The sequence below is a fragment of the Thunnus thynnus genome, chromosome 21 (genome assembly GCF_963924715.1).
Source record: "Thunnus thynnus chromosome 21, fThuThy2.1, whole genome shotgun sequence".
NCBI classification, from domain to species: Eukaryota; Metazoa; Chordata; class Actinopteri; order Scombriformes; family Scombridae; genus Thunnus; species Thunnus thynnus.
The window spans coordinates 26,849,393-26,873,060 of record NC_089537.1 but is presented as its reverse complement, the minus strand read 5'-3'; the positions used below and the strand labels follow the sequence as shown (position 1 = coordinate 26,873,060).

Here is a 23,668-nt window from a genome sequence, read left to right as displayed (position 1 = left end):
TGAGCAGCCCTGGGGATAAAGCGGTGGTAAAAGTTCACCATGGCGAGGAACTCCTGCAGGTCCTTGACTGTGAGTGGGTGCAGGAAGTTCATGATGGCTTCCACCTTTGAAGGGAGGCGGACTGACCTGTCTTTGGTGACATGGTGTCCGAGGAAGTCAATGGTGGCCCGAACTGGCACTTGACTGGATGGGCGATCAGCCCGTGCTGGCTGAGCCGCTCGAAGAGTCAAGAGGTGGGAAATGTGTTCTGCTTTAAAGACAGCCTGATGGAGTCTGCACTGCTGAGTGTACATGCATACGAACATAAGGTGGTAGCATAGATCAAGCAGCGTTTTTTGACATCCACCAGGAGTCCATAGGCACAATCTGTGCTAAGGAGGGGGACGGCTACTCTCTCTATGACAAACTGCTGCCGTTGGTGGCTTCCATGGGGCGGTCATGTCCGTCGGTCAGGACATCAACTGTTGATGCCAGTAGGGTGTTCCTCTGTGCACCTGTGTCACACAGGAGCCGCCATCCAGAGATGGAGTCTTGGATGAACAGTAGCCTGCCTGCTCGGCCGATGCTCATGGCCATGACCCCGGCATTTCCCATCGTGACAAAGTTGCAAGGAGCACAGCGCCACTTGGCTGTGGGACCAAACTTTGCATGTTAAAAACACAGGCCAATGATGCTTTGCTGCCGTGGGGGAGCTGCTGCTGCAGCAGCACCATCTCCAGCCAGTGACAAAAAAGCCTGGGCAACATGGCCGTGCTGTGTTATTATCCTGCTAGGAAGATTTTATCAGCTTCCTCGGCCAGAGCCCAGCAGTCAGTGATGGCGGTGTTAGCCAGAGCAGCACATACATGAGATGGCAGCTGTCACAGAAACAGTTGGAGGAAGAGGAAGTGCGGTTTATGCTCTCCAATGAGGTCCAGAATCCTGTTCATAAGTTCAGACGGCTTGCTGTCACTGAGCCCTTGTAGAGTGAAGAGCTGGCTGGCCCACTCAGCATCAGTTTAAAGGATTTCAACAGGTGAGCCTTGAGTGCTTCATATTTGTCCTCTGCCGAGGGTGTTTGAGGAAGCTCGCCACTCTGGTTGCTGTTAACATCCCGAGGACTGACACCATGTAATAGTATTTTGTGTCATCCGTGATGATCTCCCAAAGCACAAATTGTGCTTCCATCTGGGCGAACCAGGCAAAGGCAGGTGATTCTCAGAACTCGGGCACCTTGAGTGAGACAGCATTGTTCGTGAAGAGATGTCTCTGGAGATGTCCAGCAGACAAACGTCAGGGTCATCAGTGTGGAAGTTGCAGGAAAGGAGAGACAAATAGCTTCTCTTTGGACTACACAAAGGTGTGTGTTGTTTATTTTTCACACAGCTAACACTGCTAACCAAAAAAACTGCTGAACGCAAACCATCAAAAAAGTCACAAACTCAAAAGCCTCCATTACCGTAGTTACTCACCGCTCGGGCAGTTGGACATGTCAGTGTCCGACTGTCAGTGTGTCAGTGTGGGGAAAACAACACAGAAAGAGCACATAACATAACTTTTTGTTTTGAACCAGCGATTATGGTGAATAATGTCCCTTAGAGTCCACTACAGTAAATACTGTGACGTGCTCACTGTCATCATGTCAAGCCTGAGAGGGCACTGGGCCATGAAAGGATAAAAATGTGTTCTGATGTAGGACTTAAGACCTCCAGTGTTTCCATGGAGATAAATTGAAATTCCTGAACAGTTTTGATATGTGCAGCTCTGCTGCTTTACTCTCAAAAAATCTGGTCAGAATGATCTGGGAGATTTTCCCTTTACATGAACTGCTAAACACTGTTAATATTATATTCACATGAAATTCTAAACCGAGGACCTTCACATCGTAGTTGGACAAAAACCAACCTTGGCTCGTCTAGTTTAGAAGATTTAAAAAATCATTATTAAGCCTATAGGCCTATTATTCTGTGTGTATATTATACATCACTACATCAATTAATTTATACAACAAAAGTGAAAAAATGCAAATGTCATCAAAAGTGAATATTTTACATAGTCTGTTATTATTAATATTATTATGATAATTATTGTTTTTTTATTAATAATAATAATTAGTATTACTTTCTTTTACATCATCACTTTATAGCCTATTGCTGCAGAATTGCTGATTTAGACAGGCCTCAGCACTTGCAGAGTTCCCAAGAGTGTACCCGCAAAGTCCAAAAGTCTGCAAGTGTGGTGAATCCCAGAAGATGTCGGGATATTGTCCTGCCCACAACTCAACAAAATATGATTGGTTAAGACCAGGGGTGGAGCTGTGATTCTTAAAGTCTGGGGATTCTAGGGGTGGGACATGAGCATCACAACCCCCTGCCTTCAACCCCCATTCAAGTCTCCACAACATGCCAAATCAAAATGAATGCCATGCATTTATACAATTTTTTCTACCACTATAGTTGTGACCATTGCTTCAGCTTATCATAAAGTAATTACTAAGACAATATGACCGTAACAACTCAGGAGAATTTCTTTAGGGTCTGGTAGCGGTTTACTACCTATATCCAGTTATTTGTATGAACTGCTGGACTGGAGCATAGCTATCCTTATTATACTTGAGATAATCACAGAGTATCCTTATCCTACTACCTTACGCACCTTATAGACATGAAATTAAAGGAAACTTACACTTCCATTAAACGAAAGTTATAGATGTAAAACAAATTGAACCCTGGTAACAAATCAGTATCTTCAAATAATTGGCTTAATAACATCAACAAGTACAAGTTCAACCTGGAAATATATTATGTTGCCCTTAAAACTTTAAGGACCTATCTTACACCTGGCGCAAAGTGGCACCAAGCGCGACGGTCAATAGCGCAATCGCTCTCTGCTGCCTCAAGATTGCTCTGCGCCAACCTGATTTAAAGTCAATGGTGCAGTGTTTCACTGTTATTTTAAGGGCGCATTATCATTATAGTAATATGCACCCACACAGGTGGGTGCACAACATACACTCTGCCTGTTACACACACAGGAGCGCAGCAGCACACAAACATGCAACAGATTACAAATAAAAGGATTACAATGTGAAAGATTATTATTGTGTAAATTAACATATTTAAAAAAACATGTCATAATGCTTAGTCATAATATTTATCAGAATAACCTAATAAAATTTTATAAATAAATAGTCTAATTATTTGACCAAATCGTGGCAGTACACGTAGGTATGTAAATAGACGGACAACAACAGATCAGACACAGATCGACTTTCCTGCTGCATCAGTACATGATGACATGAGGAACACATGAGGAAATAAATGAGGTGAAAACAATGGTTAAACTAAAGAAGGAAATAAATCTGGACAGCTTCTAGCTGCTGTCAGCAGCAGGATCAGAAACTTGCAGAGCTGATCGAGTCCCGATAACTGTGTTAATGATTCTTTACATGATTAAAATTAATGATTTAATTTTTGAACAATATTTAACAAATATTCTTTAACATTTTTGAGAGTACAGTGATCAGGTTTCCATACTTTCAGCAATTAAAACCCTGCTGATTTGACCTGTTACTCCATGACTGAACAAAATGATTTTAAAGAAACCAAAGATGTAATTAAAAAATAAACCTTTTCAAAAACCAAACGAAAATAAATTTTCAACAAATTAATGAACAGGATCTTAAATTGGTGGTCTGGGGCCACGGGAGGGTCCAGGAGCAGCAGGGGCCAGTGTGCTCATTATGGATCATGCACTTTCACTTTGCGCACAAGCAGATCCATTTCCTCTGCAGTTTAGTGCTCCTTCTTACTACTTGGCAAATGCGCCATCATAATAACAACTCGCCAAGGTGCAAGTGCACCTGGCTCTTAAAGGGAGTGGGAGATGACACTCCGATTAGTTTATTGCATGTTACGCCAAAAACACACCCATGATAAATTGGGAGACTATGGACAACCGCTTTGAACCATGCATGTAATGCATCAACCATTTTTCTGTCATTAAATAGCAGAAGTGGATTTGGACACACCCTAAATGCACTTGCGCCATGCGCTTCAGACCATGCACTTTAAATCGTTAAAATAGGGCCCCATGAGTCCTCTCTGAGTCCATTGACTGGTAGAACCAAAATGGTCTTAAGTTGAGGGAAAAAAAAGTGTCCCTTTTAGTAGGAATCCAAAGGGGTTCTTAAACTGTCTTTAATTGGGAAATTAAATACTGAAAGTTGTCCAGGAGATTTTGAGAGAGAGAGTGAGAGTGAGCAACTGACTCTCACATAATTGCCACAGCTGCAACCATCTGAGCCCTTTTTAAGCTCAAAAATAAACTGTACTGTGCTCTAGGTTTAATACACAATACAAACTATAACTCACTGTAACTTATATTAAATGCAAAACACACATTACTCCCTAAAATAAGAAGTAAAACTGTGACATCTAAAGCAACATATTTCTTTGGCATTTAGCTTCAAAAAGTATAAAAAAAAGTATATATGAATTTACATTCTGGACACAGGTATATGTGCAAACTTCTTGTCAAAGAAGTCACATGGTGGCTAATTAGTGATTAGCTTAATTCACAATTAGTGATTAGCATGCTAATAAACATTAAATTGGTTGTTAAAACTTTACCATATGGCAGGTAACACATTACTATAAGACAGACAGATGTTACACATCTTAAATATGCATGCTCACCTTTGTCTATGACTATTTAAAAACCACAATAGAAGTGACATTACAAACCAAATTTGCCACCTGGCTTGCATTTAGGATAGCCTATTTCATTTATTTTTGATGACTAATGTTACCTGAGCTGACACATCACATAACAAGACAAAGTTACATAAGAAAATTCTACATTACTAATTAGTAAAATAGCCATTTCATACCTCTGATCTGTTATTCCCTAATCTGTTATTACAGCCAGCGGTGAGTAACAGAAGCACCATTTCTGAATATACATATGTAACTTTACCATACCTCAAGTGTTTACTCTTCCCTGGTCTGATGGGTTGGTCAAATGGCTGTGATTGACTGGATGGCCATTCAATCAATCTAACTTGACCAATAGGTTTTCATGTATGGGGAACTCAGTTTCATTTCATCAATGACCATCTCAGGAAAAAGCGGGGGTGATGGAATCATGTTTCTGTGAAAGTGTGGGTGTCGCAACACCCATAACACCCCGCAACTGTCAAAATCAATCAATCAAATTCATGCCCACATTGACTTCAATTACACAGGCATTCCTTAAAGCTACTGAAGGTCCTGGCGGGGGGAGTCACTGATTCACAGGTACCATCCGAAGAAAAATTGTGATTAGTCCATTTTCCTCTCCGTTATATTAACCCACTGTTTGCCAAGACAGACTGTTTCCCATATTAGTCCAAGTTTATATTGACAATCTACAAATTATTACTATTACTTCAGTGAGTAAAAATAATTGGAAAAAATATTTATTAGGAATGCAAATAACTTTCAGTATTTTTTCTTAGGCCTTCACTGAATACCCTCAAGGCCCAAAGGGTTCCCCTCTGCGAGTAGTAATAGTTTAGTGCTAACAATGATCAAAACTGTTCAACATGTTAATAATATAACGTAAAAAGCTTCTTGTAGTTTTCATGTCCTGCATGATTTAGTTTTGATCTGCCTACTGGTGCAAATGTATCTTTGGCTTCATACACAAACCTTGGATGATGGCTGTAATATTTTGATATATTCTCATTCTTACATATCTACTGTATCTCTGAAAAATTGAGGGGTATTTCTAATAATATTTGACCCAACTTTGTATGAAAGGTGATTACTGCTTCAAATGCTCCCTCTCTCCCTCAGAGGCTCAACATTCAGGCAACAAAGGTTCCTTAACCAGCCATGAAGAGCCACTCATCTGAAAATGTTTATTTCAACCCCTCACTACATCAGATGATGTGAGTTTGAGTCCCATCTCAGTAAAAGATGCACACAAATGAAGCTCAATGGTGCATGTTTGAGAACTAGCCAACAAAACTGTTGGGCTCTAACTACTGTAACCAGTCTGTTAATACACTGGTTAGATTTACTGCGGAGCTTGTAGCAGTGTTCTTAAGCCTTAATCTAATGTTGCAAGCATGAGTTACAGACGGGTGACAAATTAAACAAAAACCCTAAATAAATAAATGAGTGGAAAAATGTAACAAATGCAGATGCTTCAATACAGAACATGAGGGCTCATTAATGATTTATTGAGTATAAAATGATGTGAATCATATGATATGGTATTCACAGTCACCAGATCTCAACCCAATTGAACATATATGGGAGATTTTGGAGTGACATGTTCGACAACGGTACAGATCATCATATTAACATTGAAATTATTTCTGGTAATGCCATGGATAACACATAATGACTATGTAGGAACAAAATATTTCTTTTAGCAACGCTATTTTATCTTTTATTGATTCTGATTCTACTTATTGATTCCAGTTGTCATTGTTCTGATTCTTAGTGTATTATTTAAGGAAGATGCAATCAAGCCCATTTTAGGGGCAATATGTTAGCAATAATTGCTGAAAGTTTTGTAACCTCCTTGATGGTTACTTTGTGCAAAATATAATGTTCTCAAGGAAGATTTACAGATGATGTTCAGATGATGATGATGATTCATGGTGTTGTGCTGGGTGCAGGGGTCAAATGTCATACAGGACCTCCAGGATGGCAGCAAGGGATGAGGCTTGGCTCTTACAGCTAAAGGGGCAGTGCTGGCCATTCTCATTGGTCAACCCAGGGAGACCCTTCCAAGGTGACCTATAGAAGAAGACATGGGAGAGAAGAGTGGGGCTTCATCACAAACCTTGTTGAAATTGATTCATTAATGGCAGTAACAGCAATAACATGCTGATTGTGACTTCCCTACCTCTCCAAGTGGACAGCATGATGAGACAGTATGTTTTTCACCAGGTTAACAGTTTTGTCATATGTTTCCTTTCCCATTTTCTTGGCAAAGTAGAGCTTGGCACGCAGGAAGTAGCCCATGGGCCACAACCATTCCTGAAAAAGAAGGAAAAATGTGTCAGAAGCTACTAAATGGCTGCCAGAATAACTGCTGTTAGGAGGAGAATAATGTATGTTTGCTTACTGGGCCTTGATGATAGTTGAAGCCTTTAGCTTGGTTGAACTTGTCATTATCAAGGTTGTTGTCATAGACTCCACAGTACACCATGTCACTGCAAAACAAGGTAGAGGGAGAATGTCATCTATCTGACAACTTGTATTTAAAGGTGCACACAGAGCTTGTTCCTAGACAACGATCTTGCTCTTAAAAGCTAATTGTGGTGGAAGCAAACATATAGCACAGAATTACAGAGGTCCATTTTTGACAGAATCTGTGTGAGCGTGTCAGAACTCATTCAGTGACTGATAACAATAGATTACAAACAATGTACCATTTTTTTTACAACTTGGGTCTTATTATTGGAGTTTTGCCATCTTCCTTTAACAGTTCAGCCAGCCAACTTCTGGAATAGATTATGTGAATATATATATGTGGAATATGTAGGAGTTGATATTTGGCATCTAGACTCTGACCTCATTTTTCCCTACAAGGAAGCACCTACATCAGCACAGCAATGAGTGGCAATTTCTCCCTTAGGTGTAAGGTGGACTCAGAGCCTATGGGCAGATGCTTGGGTGGACATGCAGTTTATGAACAATAGAGCTTTCAGGTGAGTGATGTGGCAGCAAGTGCAGCAGCAAAAGAGTGAGCAGAGTACTGGTGGCTTATTGAAGTACAACCCCTTGATTTGAACTGTAATCTTACAATAACACTTGTAGTTAGGCTATTGAGAGAGTGGAACATAAAAAATGCAAATACCTGTGCTATGTTATACAATGCAAATGGACCTATACTAGTTACTTATTAATGTCCAACTAGTGTGTTTTTGTTGATACTGCTACTTCAGTTGTTTGTCTGTAAATATAGTAGTTTTGTTGTCATTGTGTTGTAGTGGACTGTTATATTCAATTCAATTTTTATTCATATAGTGCCAAATCACATTAAAAGTCATCTCAGGGCACTTATCACATAGAGAAGCTCTAGACCATACTCTTTAATTTACAGAGAAAGAGCCCCAACAATTCCCCCATGAGCAAGCATTTGGCGACAGCGGTAATGAAAAACTCCCCTTTAACGGGAAGAAACCTCAAGCAGAACCCGGCTTTAGTTGGGCGGCCATCTGCTTTGACCGGTTGGGTTGAGAGAGAGAGAAGGGGGGGGGGGGACACAGAGAAGCAAATGTTATATGAAAAGGTGTTCCTGATATTTTCACAAAGACAGTTATAAAATCACCAGATAATAATAAACTACATACATAATAATTTATATATTATATTTATTATAAAATTTCACAATTTTATAATTATAAATATTATCAGTATATAACATTTTACAGAGGTTTACAAATGATCATAGTTTATTTAAAGATTCAGTGTGTAGAATTAAGTGGCATCTAGTGGAACCGACTTTGGCAGAAAGGGAATATAATATTCATAAGTATGTTTTAATTAGTGTATAAGCCCATGAAAATTAGAATTGTTGTATTTTCATTACCTTATAATGAGCCCTATATATCTACATAGGGAGCGGGCCCTCTTCCGTAAAGGCCACCATGTTTCAGTTTACAGTAGCCCAGAACGGACAAACCAAACATTGCCTCTAGAGAGGGCCTTTCACGTTTTTCACGAGTTTCGCGGTCACCGTAGGTTCTTCTACACGAAGGGGAGGGTGAGGTGAGGGGTATTCGTTTGGTTGCAATCTGCAACCTCACCACTAGATGCCTCTAAATCATACACACTGGTCCTTTAAGACATCAAATCTTTATTACTTCTGGTACAGAGGGACATGGCCTGTATGGATGGTGTATCTCCAGATGGGTTTAGGTGGGCTGGTCTGAGTCAAGAGATCCCAGCCAATTTGTAATCCCACTCTGCCCTGCCGTTCACCTTTGTTTTCTCCTTCAAGCTTTTCTAACTTGTTGCTTTTTTTCCAACCTGTCTGATCGTCTGACTGCTCTTGTTACTTGACCCATTGGATGTCTTTTTAGTGATGTCACCGTGTTCCCAGATCTCAGCTCAGCCCAGATCTCAGAACTTGGTGAGTAAAATGTTACTGTTAGAAATTATGGACAAAACTACCAAAATTAGAACAAAGCTGTAATAAAATTGATTTAACCTTAAAGATATTAAAATGGTAGTAGCAGTGTTTGAACTAGTTGTCATACTGCTGCAGTGCTTACACTTAGTACTTACAGTGGTAGTTTTAAAATAGTTGTGGTTGATGCAGATAAAGTAGCATGTGTATGTACTGTGCATGCATATGTTTCAAAATATATGATTTTGTGTTTGTGTTAGGGAGGCACACAACTGACCAACCATCAATTATTAGTTATTTACATTCATGTTGATCATGACCAAAGTGATACATTTTATTGTGGCCACTTTAAAGCTTCATGATTTTGTTATAACACTCATACCTCTAAACCACAGGTCACTGCTGATAATTCTGTTAATGTCACCTGACAGCCCTCAATACTCATGCAGGCAACTCACTCAGGGTCCAAGGTCTTCATTCCCAGGGGCCCAAGCAGCTTCCTCTCAGCTACATCCAGAGACTCCCAGGCTTTCTCCACTGTGAACAGCTCAGGGGCCTGCCACACATGCACATGCACGCACACACACACACACACACACACACACACACACACACACACACACACACACACTTTGCTCACTGTTCATGGTGACAAATTACACAAATTGAATTTATTTTGCCCCTATAATTTAATACAACACTATAAGTGCAACAGGTTCACCAAATCTTTGGCAGGACTTGTTGGGGTTTGATATGATTTTATCAAATCTGAATCCAGTTTCAAATCTGCCCATCTAATTACACTACCAGCCAACAGCAAATAACAGCTGGCCTTTTGGCGATGTCCATGGCACAGAGGAATAAGATATATCAGGCTTTGGATACACACACAATACTTATTAGTACATCAATCCATTGTTGGTTTGGCTCTGCACATGAAAATTGTTGACAATAAGAAAAATATAAAAAACAGCCATACCCTTTAAGGCACAGAGAAACGTCCCTCCCTCAGCAGATGAATGTGAAAACAGCCTTCTATTGCTAAACTTTGCAGATCTTTCTGCACAGTGAAGGTCAAACATACAACTAAAATGTACAGGCACAGCAGCTGTAGCTACCTACCACCACCATGGCAATGGGGAAGTTAGGCCGGAGCTGGTAGTCACACCAGGGGCTCGAAGCCCCAAAACTGTCCTTGTAGATTCCTCTTTTGTGGACCAGCTGTGGGTGTTTCTCCTCAGGGTCGTGGGGATCATGAGAAATGTAGAAGTTCTTCTCAAAGTTCTCCTGGATCTTATGATCCCACTCCACATATGACACAGAATATGTCTGTCCTGAAATCAAACATTTAAGATGAAAAAGAACATGGTTCACAGATGGTTAATGAGACTGTAAAATCCACCTGTAAAGTTAAATGACCACAAACACTAGTAGGAACAAAAACTGTTAAAGCAAATCAGCTGCTGCAATTTCTTCCTTACTGTGATGTGATTTCATTTCATTATCAATAGTTGCAGCACGAAGGAAACATTTGATTTCAAGCTGATTTCAGCCATGAAAGCCCATCTAGAAGCACTATTATGAATACCACAGCATATACCATCATAGAGCTGGGTGATATAAACAATATATACACGTCGCAATATAAAATTTGAACAATATGAAAATTAGAAACTTCAATATAACTGTCGATAGGAAACACCGTCTGACAATTCACAAAAGCCTATCAAATCACAGGAACAAAGCTGTTTGTAACCAATCATATGGCAGTCCACACTTCCAGCATGGTTGGTTGACTTAGCTGAACATACCACATGCTACTGTTTCGATTATACAAGAGTCATGAAAGAGATGAGCACTCCCTCAGAGGAAACTTCAAGTGTCGACAAAAAAAGCCACACCTCAGAGGACACAACAACCTTTAACAAAGGAGCCAGTAGAGCGGGCAGAGAGCAGGCATTTACAGTCACAACCACCACCAAACACATCCCCTGGAATTAGCAAGGAGCTCCTTACAGAAAAAGCACAGGTGGAGCTCTCTACTGGACTCTATGGGTAATACTCTCCAATTAAATGCATGCAATCGCCCATTGAAATTTGCATGTAAGTAGCAAGCCAATCAGGACGCATCTACAGATTATGTGTGTCTCATACAGTAGGTAAGGTTTCATGGGAGTGGCATGACATGAACATGAAGTGGGTTTAACCATGGCCTAACCTTGCAGGGGTCACAATCATACAACAGACACCCTGCAACAGAACAGACACCATCTTGGATCATGGGAGAATGCAGGCGTATAATTACCGTGCATATGTCCTCGATACTCACCCCACTGAATAAGGCCGTAAATGCTGCTACATTATGTGTAGAATGCACTCACACCACAGTGGGGGTGGGATGGGGTGGGGGGGGGGTCCTTACCTGCCTGCAAGCTTGGGAGATACACTCACAAAGCCAACTAGCTAGGTGCTTCTTAGATAGGGGCTTTGCTGGCCACTCCTTGTCCATAGCACATGAACAGCTGTTCAGTGTGCTGAAAGGGGGACGTGCATTCAACATAACATGCCAATGCACGTACTGGGCACAAAAGGTGCAGTTTTGCCTTGCTGGTGTCCCCATGGAGTGGAGGACAAAATGCCTCTAGCTGAATAGTTCTTGACCTGAATGAACTCCTTATGTTCTTAGGAACAAAGGAGGGGTTTGGTCTGAGAATACCACCACTTTGGTCACCACAAAGCAGCAAACAGCTGGGGTGAACCAACAGGGCGCACAATTCACTCACTCTCTTATCTGAGGTCAGTGCAAGCAACAAAATTGTCTTGAATGATAAGCCTTCAGAGAGGAATGCTCCAGAGGCTCACAGGGATCACTCACTATGGCCTTTAGCATCAACAGCAGTTCCCACTGGGGGGTGGAGACACGCATCACCGGCCATTGTCTCCTAATTCCCTGTAAGTAATGTTTCACGAGGGGGTGGGCGAACACAGGTGTGTCACCAAAGCCCTCATGACTGGAGGAAACAGCTGCTCCATACACTTTAACAGTGGCATGAGGCATCCCTTTTCCACTAGATATAGTAGAAAGGAGAGAACCTCTTCCACTGCATGTCAGGGTGTTCAGTCTCCTTTCTTCACACCAGTGTTGGAATCCCAACCACTTTGCTTTGTAGCAAGTAATAGTGGATCCTGCTCTTGCTGCTTGGATGGTCTGCACCACCTGTGCAGACAGTCAAGCCAGCATCAGCCTGTCCCTCTCAGAAGCCAAGATTAGAGAGGTTGGCCCAGCGTGGGAAGTGTGAGCCCACCTCCTGAGACAGAGCCATCCACACTTGGAGAATGGACCAGGGCTGGAATGGATCACCAACAACTGGGACATCTCTGCGTATCACAGCGCCGAGGAGCAATCCAGGGTTATCAGGATGACCAACAGTCTCTCTTGTCTCACGCTCTCCAACAGAGGGGGGAATGAGATGAAGAGAAGGACAGGCGTAAAGCAACCTCCTTGGATATGGCACGTGTGCAAACACTTCCACCCTCAAGGGTGAATCATCCTGCGGCATCAGGGAGAACCAGAGCAGGCAGTGGGTGTTGTTTCAACTGTCGAACAGATCCACTTCCACTCTCCCGAACTGGTTCCAAATCTGCTGCACTACCTTGGGGTGCAGCACCCACTCATCTGCCAGGGGGCTGCCCCTTGACATGAGGTTGGTACCCCTGTTCTCCAGACCCAGAATGTGGAGGGCTCTCAGAGACAGGAGGTGTTCTGAGGCCCACACCAACAGGTTCTCCTCCATCTTCAACAGGGCTGTGGATCGGACTCCACCCTGAATGTTGATGTAGGCAGCCATGGTGTGGTTGTCTGTTCTCACCTTAAGCATCTTTCAGGTCAATGGTGGTGAACCAGTTGCCTGGTTGAACCAGTTCCAGCAATCTCCTGATGGTTAGCATCCGAAACATCTTTTGGGCGGTGCATTGGTTCAGAATGCGGAAATGCCAAATGGGTCTGAAACCTCTGACAATTGGTCCATGGGGGCCGGTATCTCAAGGGCCGAGCCTCAACATGCCCATCACCCTCTATATTTCAATCAATCAATCAATCAATCAATTTTTATTTATATAGCGCCAAATCACAACAAAAGTCATCTCAGGGCACTTTTCACATATTTGGTTATTTCCCACCGAAATAACCAGAGGGGAGCAGAGCAGACTCAGTGTCACTTTTTCAAGTAGTGAACTGTGTATGCTGGTCCCATGCAGAGCAGCGAAAAACAGCAGGAGACAGTGCTGATGTCTAGCAGTGTATTAGCCCCAGCAACGCCCAACTCTCCCAGATTGTTCTGCTGCAGCCAGCTGCGTGCCCTGCCAAAATATTTTCTCAAAATATTCCAGCATGTCCCTATCCTGCACTGGTGGAGGCTGTGGCTTCTTGCTCATTGCCCAGCCAGCTGAGTGAGGAATCAGAATCAAATTTTCTGTTTGCAGCACATACAATTCTTGGTTATTTTTCCACATTCTTTATTCACTTAAAGAAAATCCTAATGGAATTTTAAGTTTGAAGGGAACCTTGAAGTTCAAAATTATTAACTTGATTTATATCGATATAGAAAAAAAAATCATGATAACATTTTTGGCCATATCTGTTATGAGTAGCAGAGCAGGTGGACCCAAATGCAGAGACTCCAGGCAAAACCAAAAAGCTGGCTGAGCTGAGCAAAACTGAACACAGGGCAAAACTGAAGAAACTGAACTAAACAGAATAAAGGATCCAAAGACTGAACTGGAAACCAGGGCTAAAATACAAACTGAACCAATGAGGACATGGGAAACAGGTGACTGGATAAGGGAACAGGCAAGGAGCTGACTGACTGAGGGAAACACTGAGAGCAGGGAAGGGCTGACGAGGCTGATAAGGGACAGGTGTGTAGAAAACACTGAGGAGGGCAGGGCTAACAAGCTTGATCCAGGGTGTGGAGGGAAAAACAGGCTGGGGAGGAACACAGAAGGGAAACACAGAGCAAACAGAAAATGAAACACCAGAACACACAATCCTCTAAATTCAACCCAGCATACATTAATGCTGGACCCACAACATTATTTTTTTCACTTATGTAATATTGCAAAAAATCAGGCACATCCTTTTTCAAAAAAATGCAGAAAAATAGTCCACACATTTGTTACTACTAGCCTGGATTATTGCAATTCCTTATTATCAGACCCTAACAAGTCTCTAAAATCTCTCCAGCTGGTCCAGAATGCAGCTGTACGTGTACTGACAGAAACTGGAAAAAGAGATCATATTTCTCCCATTTTAGCTTTGCTGCATTGGCTTCTTGCAAAATCCAGAATTGAATTTAAAATCCCTCTCCTCACCTACAAAGCTCATAATGGTCAGGCACTATCATATCTTAAAGAGCTCATAGTACCCTATTACCCCACTAGAACACTGTGCTCCCAGAATGCAGGATTACTTGTGGTTCCTACAGTCTCCAAAAGTAGAATGGGAGGCAAAGCCTTCAGCTATCAGGCTCCTTTCCTGTGGAACCATCTTTCAGATTTGGTCCGGAGGGCAGACACCCTCTCTATGTTTAAGAATAGGCTTAAAACTTTCCTTTTTGACAAAGCTTACAGTTAGGGCTCACCAGGCTTGCCTTGGACCAGCCCCTAGTTATGCTGCTATAGGTCCAGACTGCCAGGGGACTTCCCATGATGCACTGAGCTCCTGTCTCCTCCTCTCTATCTGTATGTATTCATGTACCATTACTGCATATTACTAACTTGGCTTCTTCCTCAGAATTCTTTGTGCTTCTCATCCGCAGGAAACCCCCGGCTCTGGGCTGCGAGCCCTTGCCGCGGGAATGTCCTTCTCGGCTATTGCTGCTATTTGTTATTGCTAATCATATATCTATTATTATTATTGTTGTTATTCTGCTTCTCTGTGTCTTATCAACCCCAATCACATGGAAAAGAGCGTATGTTTTTGGCCAGTTTGTCTCAATATAAAACACCTGCTATGGTGTATTTGATTGATTGATTGATTTGTTTATTTAAGTGTCCTGCACCTTTCTGGAGCCCAGCCCATATGGGCTTACAAGACACTAGACAATAATAACCAGGATGGCCACATGACAGATCATGATGTACAGTTCCACAAATTCAAAAAGAGAACATTTCATAACATTTAGTTTACATTGAAGAGATGTCCTGTTATAATTGATAGAGTGCTCTCTATCTCAGCAGCCAAGCCTCTCCTATAAATCTTGCTAGAACAAAAATCTCCATATTAAAAAGCCAACTCAACATATCAGCTTCAAACAGCCATAATAAATAAGGATTTTTCAATTAGATCTTTTGAAACAAACAATTCCTCAGGTCACTGTACAAAGGGCAATGAAATACAAAATTCAATTCATCCTCAACATCACCAAGATCACAAAAAACACATAAATACAGTAAAAGACATTGCAGGAAATTTATGCTCCCCAAGAAGACACCTCATGGTTTGAATCTGGATGGCATTACTGTCAGGGGCATCCTTAAAACCCCACACACTTGCAGAGTAAAATGAAACCGAGCCAACCATTGAGTCATAAAGTTTAGTGAAAGTTGAAAAACTAAGGTCAGGGCACAACTTTATTTTATTCATTATAGACCCTAGCGCTCTTCCTGCTTATACTAAGCCAAGATATGTATAAGAAGTAGTGTACTTTAGAGGCATTGATCCAAATTTAAATATATGGTTGCTCTGCCGTTCACATTGCTTCCTAAAATGTATAACCTATATTTTGTCGCTATAAATGAACAGTTTTCATTTACTACACCATGAACTAAGAATATTTAACATTTTTTGTAAATTAATCTCTGTCTCTGCAACAAACACAATATCATCAGAATATAATGAAACACTTAAATTCATATTGTGAATCACTATACCCAGCTTGGCCTGCTTAATTTCTTCAGCTGAGTAATTTACATAAAGGGCAAATACTGGAGGGGAAAGGACATCTCATTGTTTCACTCCAAATGGGGTTGGAAACCAGCCAGTCCTAAAATTATTTAACTGCAGACATGAAAATGGGGCTTTATATTAGGCTTTGGTGGCATTATAAAATTTACCATTGATAGGAGAACATATTAATTTATATAATAAGAGGTCTATATTGATCCAGTCAAAGGCTTTCTTGAAATCGACAAAACCAGCAAATATATTTTTCCCTTCTTGTAGTCTTGCTCTCATCACTGAGGATATAACATAAATATGGTCAATACATGCCCTGTTTTTCCTAAAGCCATTCTGCTCATCCACCAATAATCCATAAGTCTCTAAGTAATTATTAAGTCTGTTATTGAGGATACCTGAATATAATTTATACACTGTACTGATCAAGCTAATACCTCTGTCGTTTAATGACCTCTGGGGTCAACTTTTGCAGATTTAGGGATAGGTTTGATGATAGATTTATTCCACACAGATGGAATAATGCCATTCTGAAAGCATGTATGAAACAGGCAATGTAAAATGTTCACCAAATTAGGAGTTTTAAGAACCTCGTGTGTAAATGGTTGACTGTACCTCCTCTGCGTATGGTCACTGCCGCATGGGGGAAGTGGCCAATGTTGTGGAGCTTCACAAGCCAGCGCACAGTAGACTTACACAGGCCCACTAACTCCACTGCAGAGCCATCCCTGGATCACACACACACACACACACACACACACACACACACACACACATATATATATATATATAAAAAGAGTTGCTTTGATCTAAACAGGTTTTTACTAAAAGCATGGATAACTTTGCAGATGAAGAAGCTGTAGGCCGCCAGATGTGGTCAATTATCCAGCAAGACTGAATGAAAATGAAAGCAGTATCAACAAGTTATGAAACATAAAACAGAACTGCTGCTTCACAACATTTCTAAAATCTAAATGTACATTGAAGAGAGTTGTAATAACACTATCTATGTTATAATAGTGTTTAATGAATAAAGCTGTTACACAAGCTGATTGTATATAATGATCAAAACTCAGCTTGTCATGAAAAAGATTTCTGCTGTGAGATTTTATGCTGGATGACAGAGAGCCAAGTCTGATACTGAATACTGGTTTCTAGTTTTACAGGTATGCAACTTGATAGCCCGGAATGTTGGGCAAACAAGTTTGAACTGACAAAGAACCCCACCCCCACCCCCCACACTGCACAGGATAAAAGTAATGATGGCAGTTGAAGCTTGAAATGTACCTGGGTGTTGCAGGGATTCCCTTGTTGTGGGCCCTCTCACTCTCACCCATCTTGTCCATCCAAGTCCCACAGTTGAAGCGACTTCCTCCGTAGACAAAGCCGGTGCTCTGGTCCACTCCAGCCTCTACATTGAACCCTGGTGGGAGGGAGAGGGGTCACACAGTCAGCTGCATATCAGGTAACATTTACCTTGGTGAAACTGTTCACTCACAAATGAAATATACAAACTACTATATATCTGGACTAATCTGGTGAGTAGTATTGTTAATGAGTGCATGAAAATACCTTCATCAGTCATATTGTGGTCTAACTGTGGCCCAGCATTGTTCTCTCTGAAATGGATACCCTGCATGTGTCTCTGCATGACTTCCTGGATCACATCGTACAGTGGCTGATCCTGGAGGAAAAACACACGTAGATATAATTTTTTCTTAAATACCAATGAATCACCAAGCTGGACTGTGACTTTTACTGTGAACAACTTATTTTTTTGGAACAAATGATTTTACGTGACTGTATTACATTCTGAAAAATACTTCTGCATATGTACTAATGAAGAGGCCGACTTTCCAAGGAGTCATGTGGGTACGTCAAGCAAGATGGTGGCACAGTAGATGAGCTCCTCTCACCTATCGATATTTATGTTGATTTACTGGATGATAATCCACACCTTCTGGTAAAATCTGCTTCCTCTGCATTTACAAGATATATCTGAACAGTCTCGAGAGGTCTTCTAAACCACAATGGCTACCACATTGAAGTATTTTAAAGAAAAGTCAACAAACTGCATGGTCACCAGGAAAACACCTCCCCCAACTGAGGAGAAGGCAACCTCAAGCTCACCACTGAAAAAGCAGACCAACCAAAAAACAACAAGGCTGGAGAATATGTTTGCCAAAATCACCACAATGAGAACTACAATGCAAGGGGTGGCTACAGACATATTAACTATCAAGGAAACAACCAGTGAATTAAGGAATATGGTGAACAGTATACAAGAAAGACTGGAAGAAACGGAGGGACAGATCTCCCACCTGGAAGATACAGCAGAGAGGCTTGTGAACAACAGAGAGCAAGAGGAGAAAAAGATGGAAGTCTTATGGGATCGCATTCAAGTGCTTGAAAATCACAGCAAGAGAAATAATGTGAGATTACTGACCTATCTGAAGCATAGTAAGGTTGACATTGCTTTCATACAAGAAACTCATTTTAACGAAGGAGAAGCAGTGAAATTGAAACAGGGTTGGGTTAAAACATCTTTTTCATAACTCCTTTTCTAGGTAACGGAATGGGGTAATCATACTGGTAAACAAAAATTAGGTTTTATTTTAAAGATGATAATGGCAGAATGGTATGCATACAGGCATTGATAAGTGGACTCAAGATGATATGTGCAACATTTACACACCAAACTAAGGAGATCCCAATTTTTTTCATGAAGTGAATAAGACCTTGGGAGAAATGGAGGGTTAGATCATTTTGGCAGGAGACTTCAATCAAGTCTCAGACGCTTTTCTAGACAGGAGCAAATTTAGTGGACCAGTAATGCCTAAGGATAGAGCTACAATACATATGATCAGTGAGGATATGGGTTTGGTGGATATATGGCGACTGATACATCCCAGTAAAAGGGAATATACTTTCTCCTCACACTGCCATAGATCTTATTCTAGAATGAATATGTTTTTAATATCAAACACCAAAAAGGGCAATACTGCCGCAATTAAGAAGGTGAAGGAGATGGATTGGAAGAAAAATTGCTGACAGCTTAAATTAAATTGAATTACCATAGTTTTACTTTTTTTTTCTCCATATGTTGCCATGTATGAAATGACCTAAAATGAACACTGTAGGCGGACTACTTGATTACTATAGGCAAATTATTTAAACTGCATACATTTGGTATAGGAATGATTTGTCCCAAGCTTTTTGATCCATATAAACCGTTGATCACTATAACTGCGATCAGTATAAGCAGTTTCCACTGCATAAATTTAAACACATCAGAAGGTCATGGTTTGGACTTTATTTAATTTTCTTTTTGTCTTCACAGCTTGAACAAAATGAGTGAGTGAATGATTAAATAAATAAATAAATAACTTATAAACAACGTCGGCACACTTTTATTTCTTAAACTATAAATGCTAAGCTTTTAAATAAAAGGCTTCACTCCAAAACAAAAATGACCATGAATAAAATGGGAATGAACTGAAATAGGTATTTTTGTAAAGGTCTCTCACACTCTCACACCATCTCTTGATTCTGAACATGGACATGACAAAAGTGATGCAAGCGCGAAAAGACACTGAAGGAACCATCTTTTGGGATTCTGTTTCTGCCTGTTAGACATTCTTTGACACACAGCTAAATTAAGCTTGACAGTTGGGCTGCGTTGGCAACTCCATACTAACCTGCTAAAACAGTATGTGAGATTTTTTAGTATGTCTGAAACTTTAGTGTGAAACCAATAATATGTGAAGTGCGTACTATTTCTGGGGAAATATTACAGTATGTAAGCACTGGATGCTACGCCGGCATAAATATCCCACAATGCAATGGAGTAGTGTGGACAACAATAATAACATAACAGACAATGGTGGACAGTGACCAAGGCAGCTCTGGTGTAATGTTAGTAACGCTTTTCAATTCAAGTAAGGTTTCACTTTGCCAGGCGTAATATATTTTTTAAATTAGTTCAGACTTTATAGTTGGCACGGGTTACCATTGTTACACATCTCTAACCGGCAAGGAGGCTCTCAGCTCAGTGCATCCGAAAACATACATACTACTGTTTAATCACACATAAAATAACTTTTTTATATTTAGTTTTTATTTAAAACAAGAAAAAATAAGAAAATATTTCAAAATCAAATCAAAATATGGGTGAATATCTAGGTAATAAAATATCATCTGTAGCACTAACATCGTAGTTGAAAGGCTTATTCTTTTGTTTTGCTTACTGTGAAAGACTCACTGGCTCATATTACTTTTCTCTTTTACTTTTTTCTTCTCTTCCATAAAATAAGGTAAACAATAGCCTTGTTTGTTCAATGCTAATGTGTCGGAAAAGGACCATAAGCTGCAATAGATTTGAATTAGTGTTAATTTAGTAAATGGATATATGAATGACATTCCTTTTTAATAGTCACAGATGAACATTGGCTCTTGCTTATGCTGAGACCTATGTGAGAACACTGCACACTGTCCTACCCAAGCTCCAGCAGGCTGTGGATCAGACACATTGGTGGGGAACATCCTGGATACAGGACACTTGAGGATAGAGACACCGTCTGGTACCAGTGTGCAGAACTCCTGGATACACTGCATCCACCACCACACAGCATCCCGGCAGTTGTAGCGTAAATAGCTGTCCGGGCCCAGCAGGTTGGGAATCAGGCCATAACGCAGTGTGCCCGCAAACGCCAGGATGATGTTCCTGTGGTAGTTGGGAAAATTACACACACACAAACACACACACAATGTTTAGTAGGAACTTAAATAGGGTTTACTTATGTTACAGTTTTAGCCCATTAACTATTTTGCCAGCCATTTCTCAGAACACACAGTACATTTTTAGATTTGGCTACTAGGCTTTGCATGCACTAACTAACCTCTCTTTTAACCTGGCATCTTTTATCTCACCACACTCTTTCTAAACATAACCACACACACTCGCACATGTGGCCTCAGCCAGCACGTGGTCTGAGTTCCACCCATTCACTGTATATAAATATGGATGACGTGTCTCCACTTCCTATCCAAAAGTGAAGCCAAAATATCTCCTTTCCAGGAGCTGCCATCTTGCTTGTGTGACATCATTTGGAGCCAGAGTCTGCACAGTAGAGTCGGGTGGTGGGATGACAGCCCATGGGACATGTCGTTTTAGAGCGGTTGTCACAGCACAACCACAATCACGACCTCAGACCCCCATTTTATATCATTGCATAACTAATTAAAAACAAACTTATCAGAAAAATGAGCACTTGGACAAAATTAGCATGATAACAACTACCGAAACTCTATATTTGTTAAACATATATATATATATATACATATATGTAGAGTGTGTGTGTGTGTGTGTGTGTAAACCCTTGTTATTGCCTTTTAACTTGTGAACATTCAAATAAATAGTTTTGATATTGGAAACAACAAATCTTTAACTTTCATTAGTGAACAAACCTGTGTGCCCTTTATTGGGTCAGTGTTTGTCCACTATTGTGGTGTAGTCAGGCTATATCCTTAAATCTTAGACCTAAGCTCCTGCTCCCACCACATGTGTAAACTGCATACTGTTTAAACCCTGAGGGTCATTTGAGTCCAAACCATAGATGTATAATAAGAGCTGGATAGGGCGCCGCAGCTCAGCCTTGCAGCCAATTTTTCCCAGTGGCCTCTTGCGGTATTGCAGCGAAAAATCCCCCTGCGGCCCAAAAAGGATTTTCCCCATAGACCACTATTGTAAAACAGACGTCTGTAAAACTGTTGACACGACACCTCGAACTGCAAACAACATCAATTATGACTCTTTCTATTATGAACTTTTGATCCCTGGAGGTTTTATATTTGTAAAACTTTCCTCGAGTCGAGAAAAGCGACCTCATCACAATGTAAAGTCTATGGGCCGAGTGGGAACTCGCGGGTGGGGCCAGCAGGGGAAACACTACTGCGCATGTTCAGTGGGCCGCACAACGTGGAAGCAAACCCGGAAGCCAGAAACTTTTTTTGGCGTATGCACCAGGCAAGCAATTCCTATAGGACTGAATGGGCGCCATTTTTAGTCCGGTAGCGAGCTCTTATAATACATCCATGGTCCAAACACTGTATGTACACGTGATGTAGTGCGTGAAGTGCGTGTGCATGTACGCATGATTAAGCCCACGACTAGTATATTTTATAGAAAACAATAAATGAACCCAAAGATTACAATAAATTCAATTGTATTACAAATTAAACTCTTTTGTACAAGTTTACTAACTACTAAAATCATCCATTCTGTGCTAAATACTATGTATGCCATCAGTATTTACAATGAAGCTTGATTATGGTGACAGCTGACGTAGCATATATTAACTAGCTTAGCTTAATCATCCAAAAAACAATAACCCATAAAATTGCAATTCAGCATATTTAAACAAAATCAACAACTACCAACAGTCATAGTCCTTAAAACCTTAGCTAATGTATTGTCACGGGTTAGATTGTCAAAATTAGAAAAATAACAGCTTCAATCTCTGAAGCGCTACGTTAGCATCAGTGATGGTTGTGTCCACCAGTATGCAGTTACCAATGTTATAGTTACCTCAAACAATGTAACGAAGCACAATATAAACTAAACAAGTAAGCTATTAAGGGTAGACGACCAATATAATATGGAGGTGCTTGGGTGACATTTACCCACCTGAAAATATAAATGAAAACAAAGCAATTTTGCTGGTTTTCAGTAGCTTTACTCTAGGTGTAACTGCCAACTGAAGAACGCAGCACAAGCCCACAGCTTTTATACCCGCAGTTGCTCTCGTGCCTTTACTCAAACTAGTAATACATTATATTGAATGGGGAGTATCTGTAAAGATACAAAATAAAGTGCATGTACATAAAATAACACATAGCTACAAATGAATGGGCAAATTAAGCAATATTACACTCGAGGGTATGCTTTACCATCATTGTTAGCATGACTGTGATGCAGTTAGGAACGAGTTGCTTGCACCAAGTTCCGTAAGCATCACTCATTATTAGACTCAACTGGCTTCTCTCAGTGTGTATGCAAACCCACTCACTATCTTAACCACATCCTTGACCTTGTTCTGATTTATGGCATTGAAATTGAACATTTAATAGTTTTTCCACAAAATCCTATTTGATCAGACTATGATTTGGCACTATATAAATAAAATTGAATTGAAGTGAATTCATTTCAATTCACTTCAATTCAATTCAATTCAATTCAATTCAATTCAATTCAGTAGTTTACTTTTAATGTATTCGCAACATAATGCAAACAGACTGAGACTAAAATCAGCATACACTGTTGGTACATTTATAGTTTACTTATAGTGTATAAACAATACAATACAAATATGTTGTTCTAAAAGCACAACTTAAAGTTAGTATTTTATAACGTGTTCTTGAGTTTAAATATATTAACATCATACAAAATATACTGTACTTTTATTATCACAAGTTCATTTCTTTACACTTAAAACATTCTAAAAAATGATCTACAAAAGTTTTTAAAACAGTTTAGATATCTAGACAAAATACAAACAGAAGTCAGTCAAAAACAATTCAATACAGCCATTACAATTCAATTTA

At 40.4% G+C, this 23,668-nt stretch overlaps 1 protein-coding gene across 4 annotated transcripts in view; it reads right to left on the bottom strand.

Annotated features, from left to right (window-relative positions):
* Positions 1 to 6,184: 6,184 nt before the first annotated feature.
* The window catches only part of LOC137172859 (glycogen debranching enzyme-like), a 74,910-nt gene continuing 57,426 nt past the window's right edge, over positions 6,185 to 23,668 (bottom strand). For 3 of the 4 annotated variants that reach the window (XM_067577434.1, XM_067577436.1, XM_067577435.1), the window contains exons 25-33: positions 20,564 to 20,789; positions 17,639 to 17,750; positions 17,354 to 17,489; positions 16,682 to 16,794; positions 10,234 to 10,445; positions 9,570 to 9,667; positions 7,102 to 7,189; positions 6,880 to 7,013; positions 6,185 to 6,770 (exon numbers count right to left, since the gene is read on the bottom strand). In XM_067577434.1, coding sequence (XP_067433535.1) covers positions 6,653 to 6,770; positions 6,880 to 7,013; positions 7,102 to 7,189; positions 9,570 to 9,667; positions 10,234 to 10,445; positions 16,682 to 16,794; positions 17,354 to 17,489; positions 17,639 to 17,750; positions 20,564 to 20,789 — 1,237 coding nt within the window. In that variant the 3' untranslated portion in view covers positions 6,185 to 6,652. Of the gene's footprint in view, positions 6,771 to 6,879; positions 7,014 to 7,101; positions 7,190 to 7,347; positions 8,198 to 9,569; positions 9,668 to 10,233; positions 10,446 to 16,681; positions 16,795 to 17,353; positions 17,490 to 17,638; positions 17,751 to 20,563; positions 20,790 to 23,668 lie in introns of those variants that run through there. The other variant, XM_067577437.1, reaches the window with a different exon arrangement.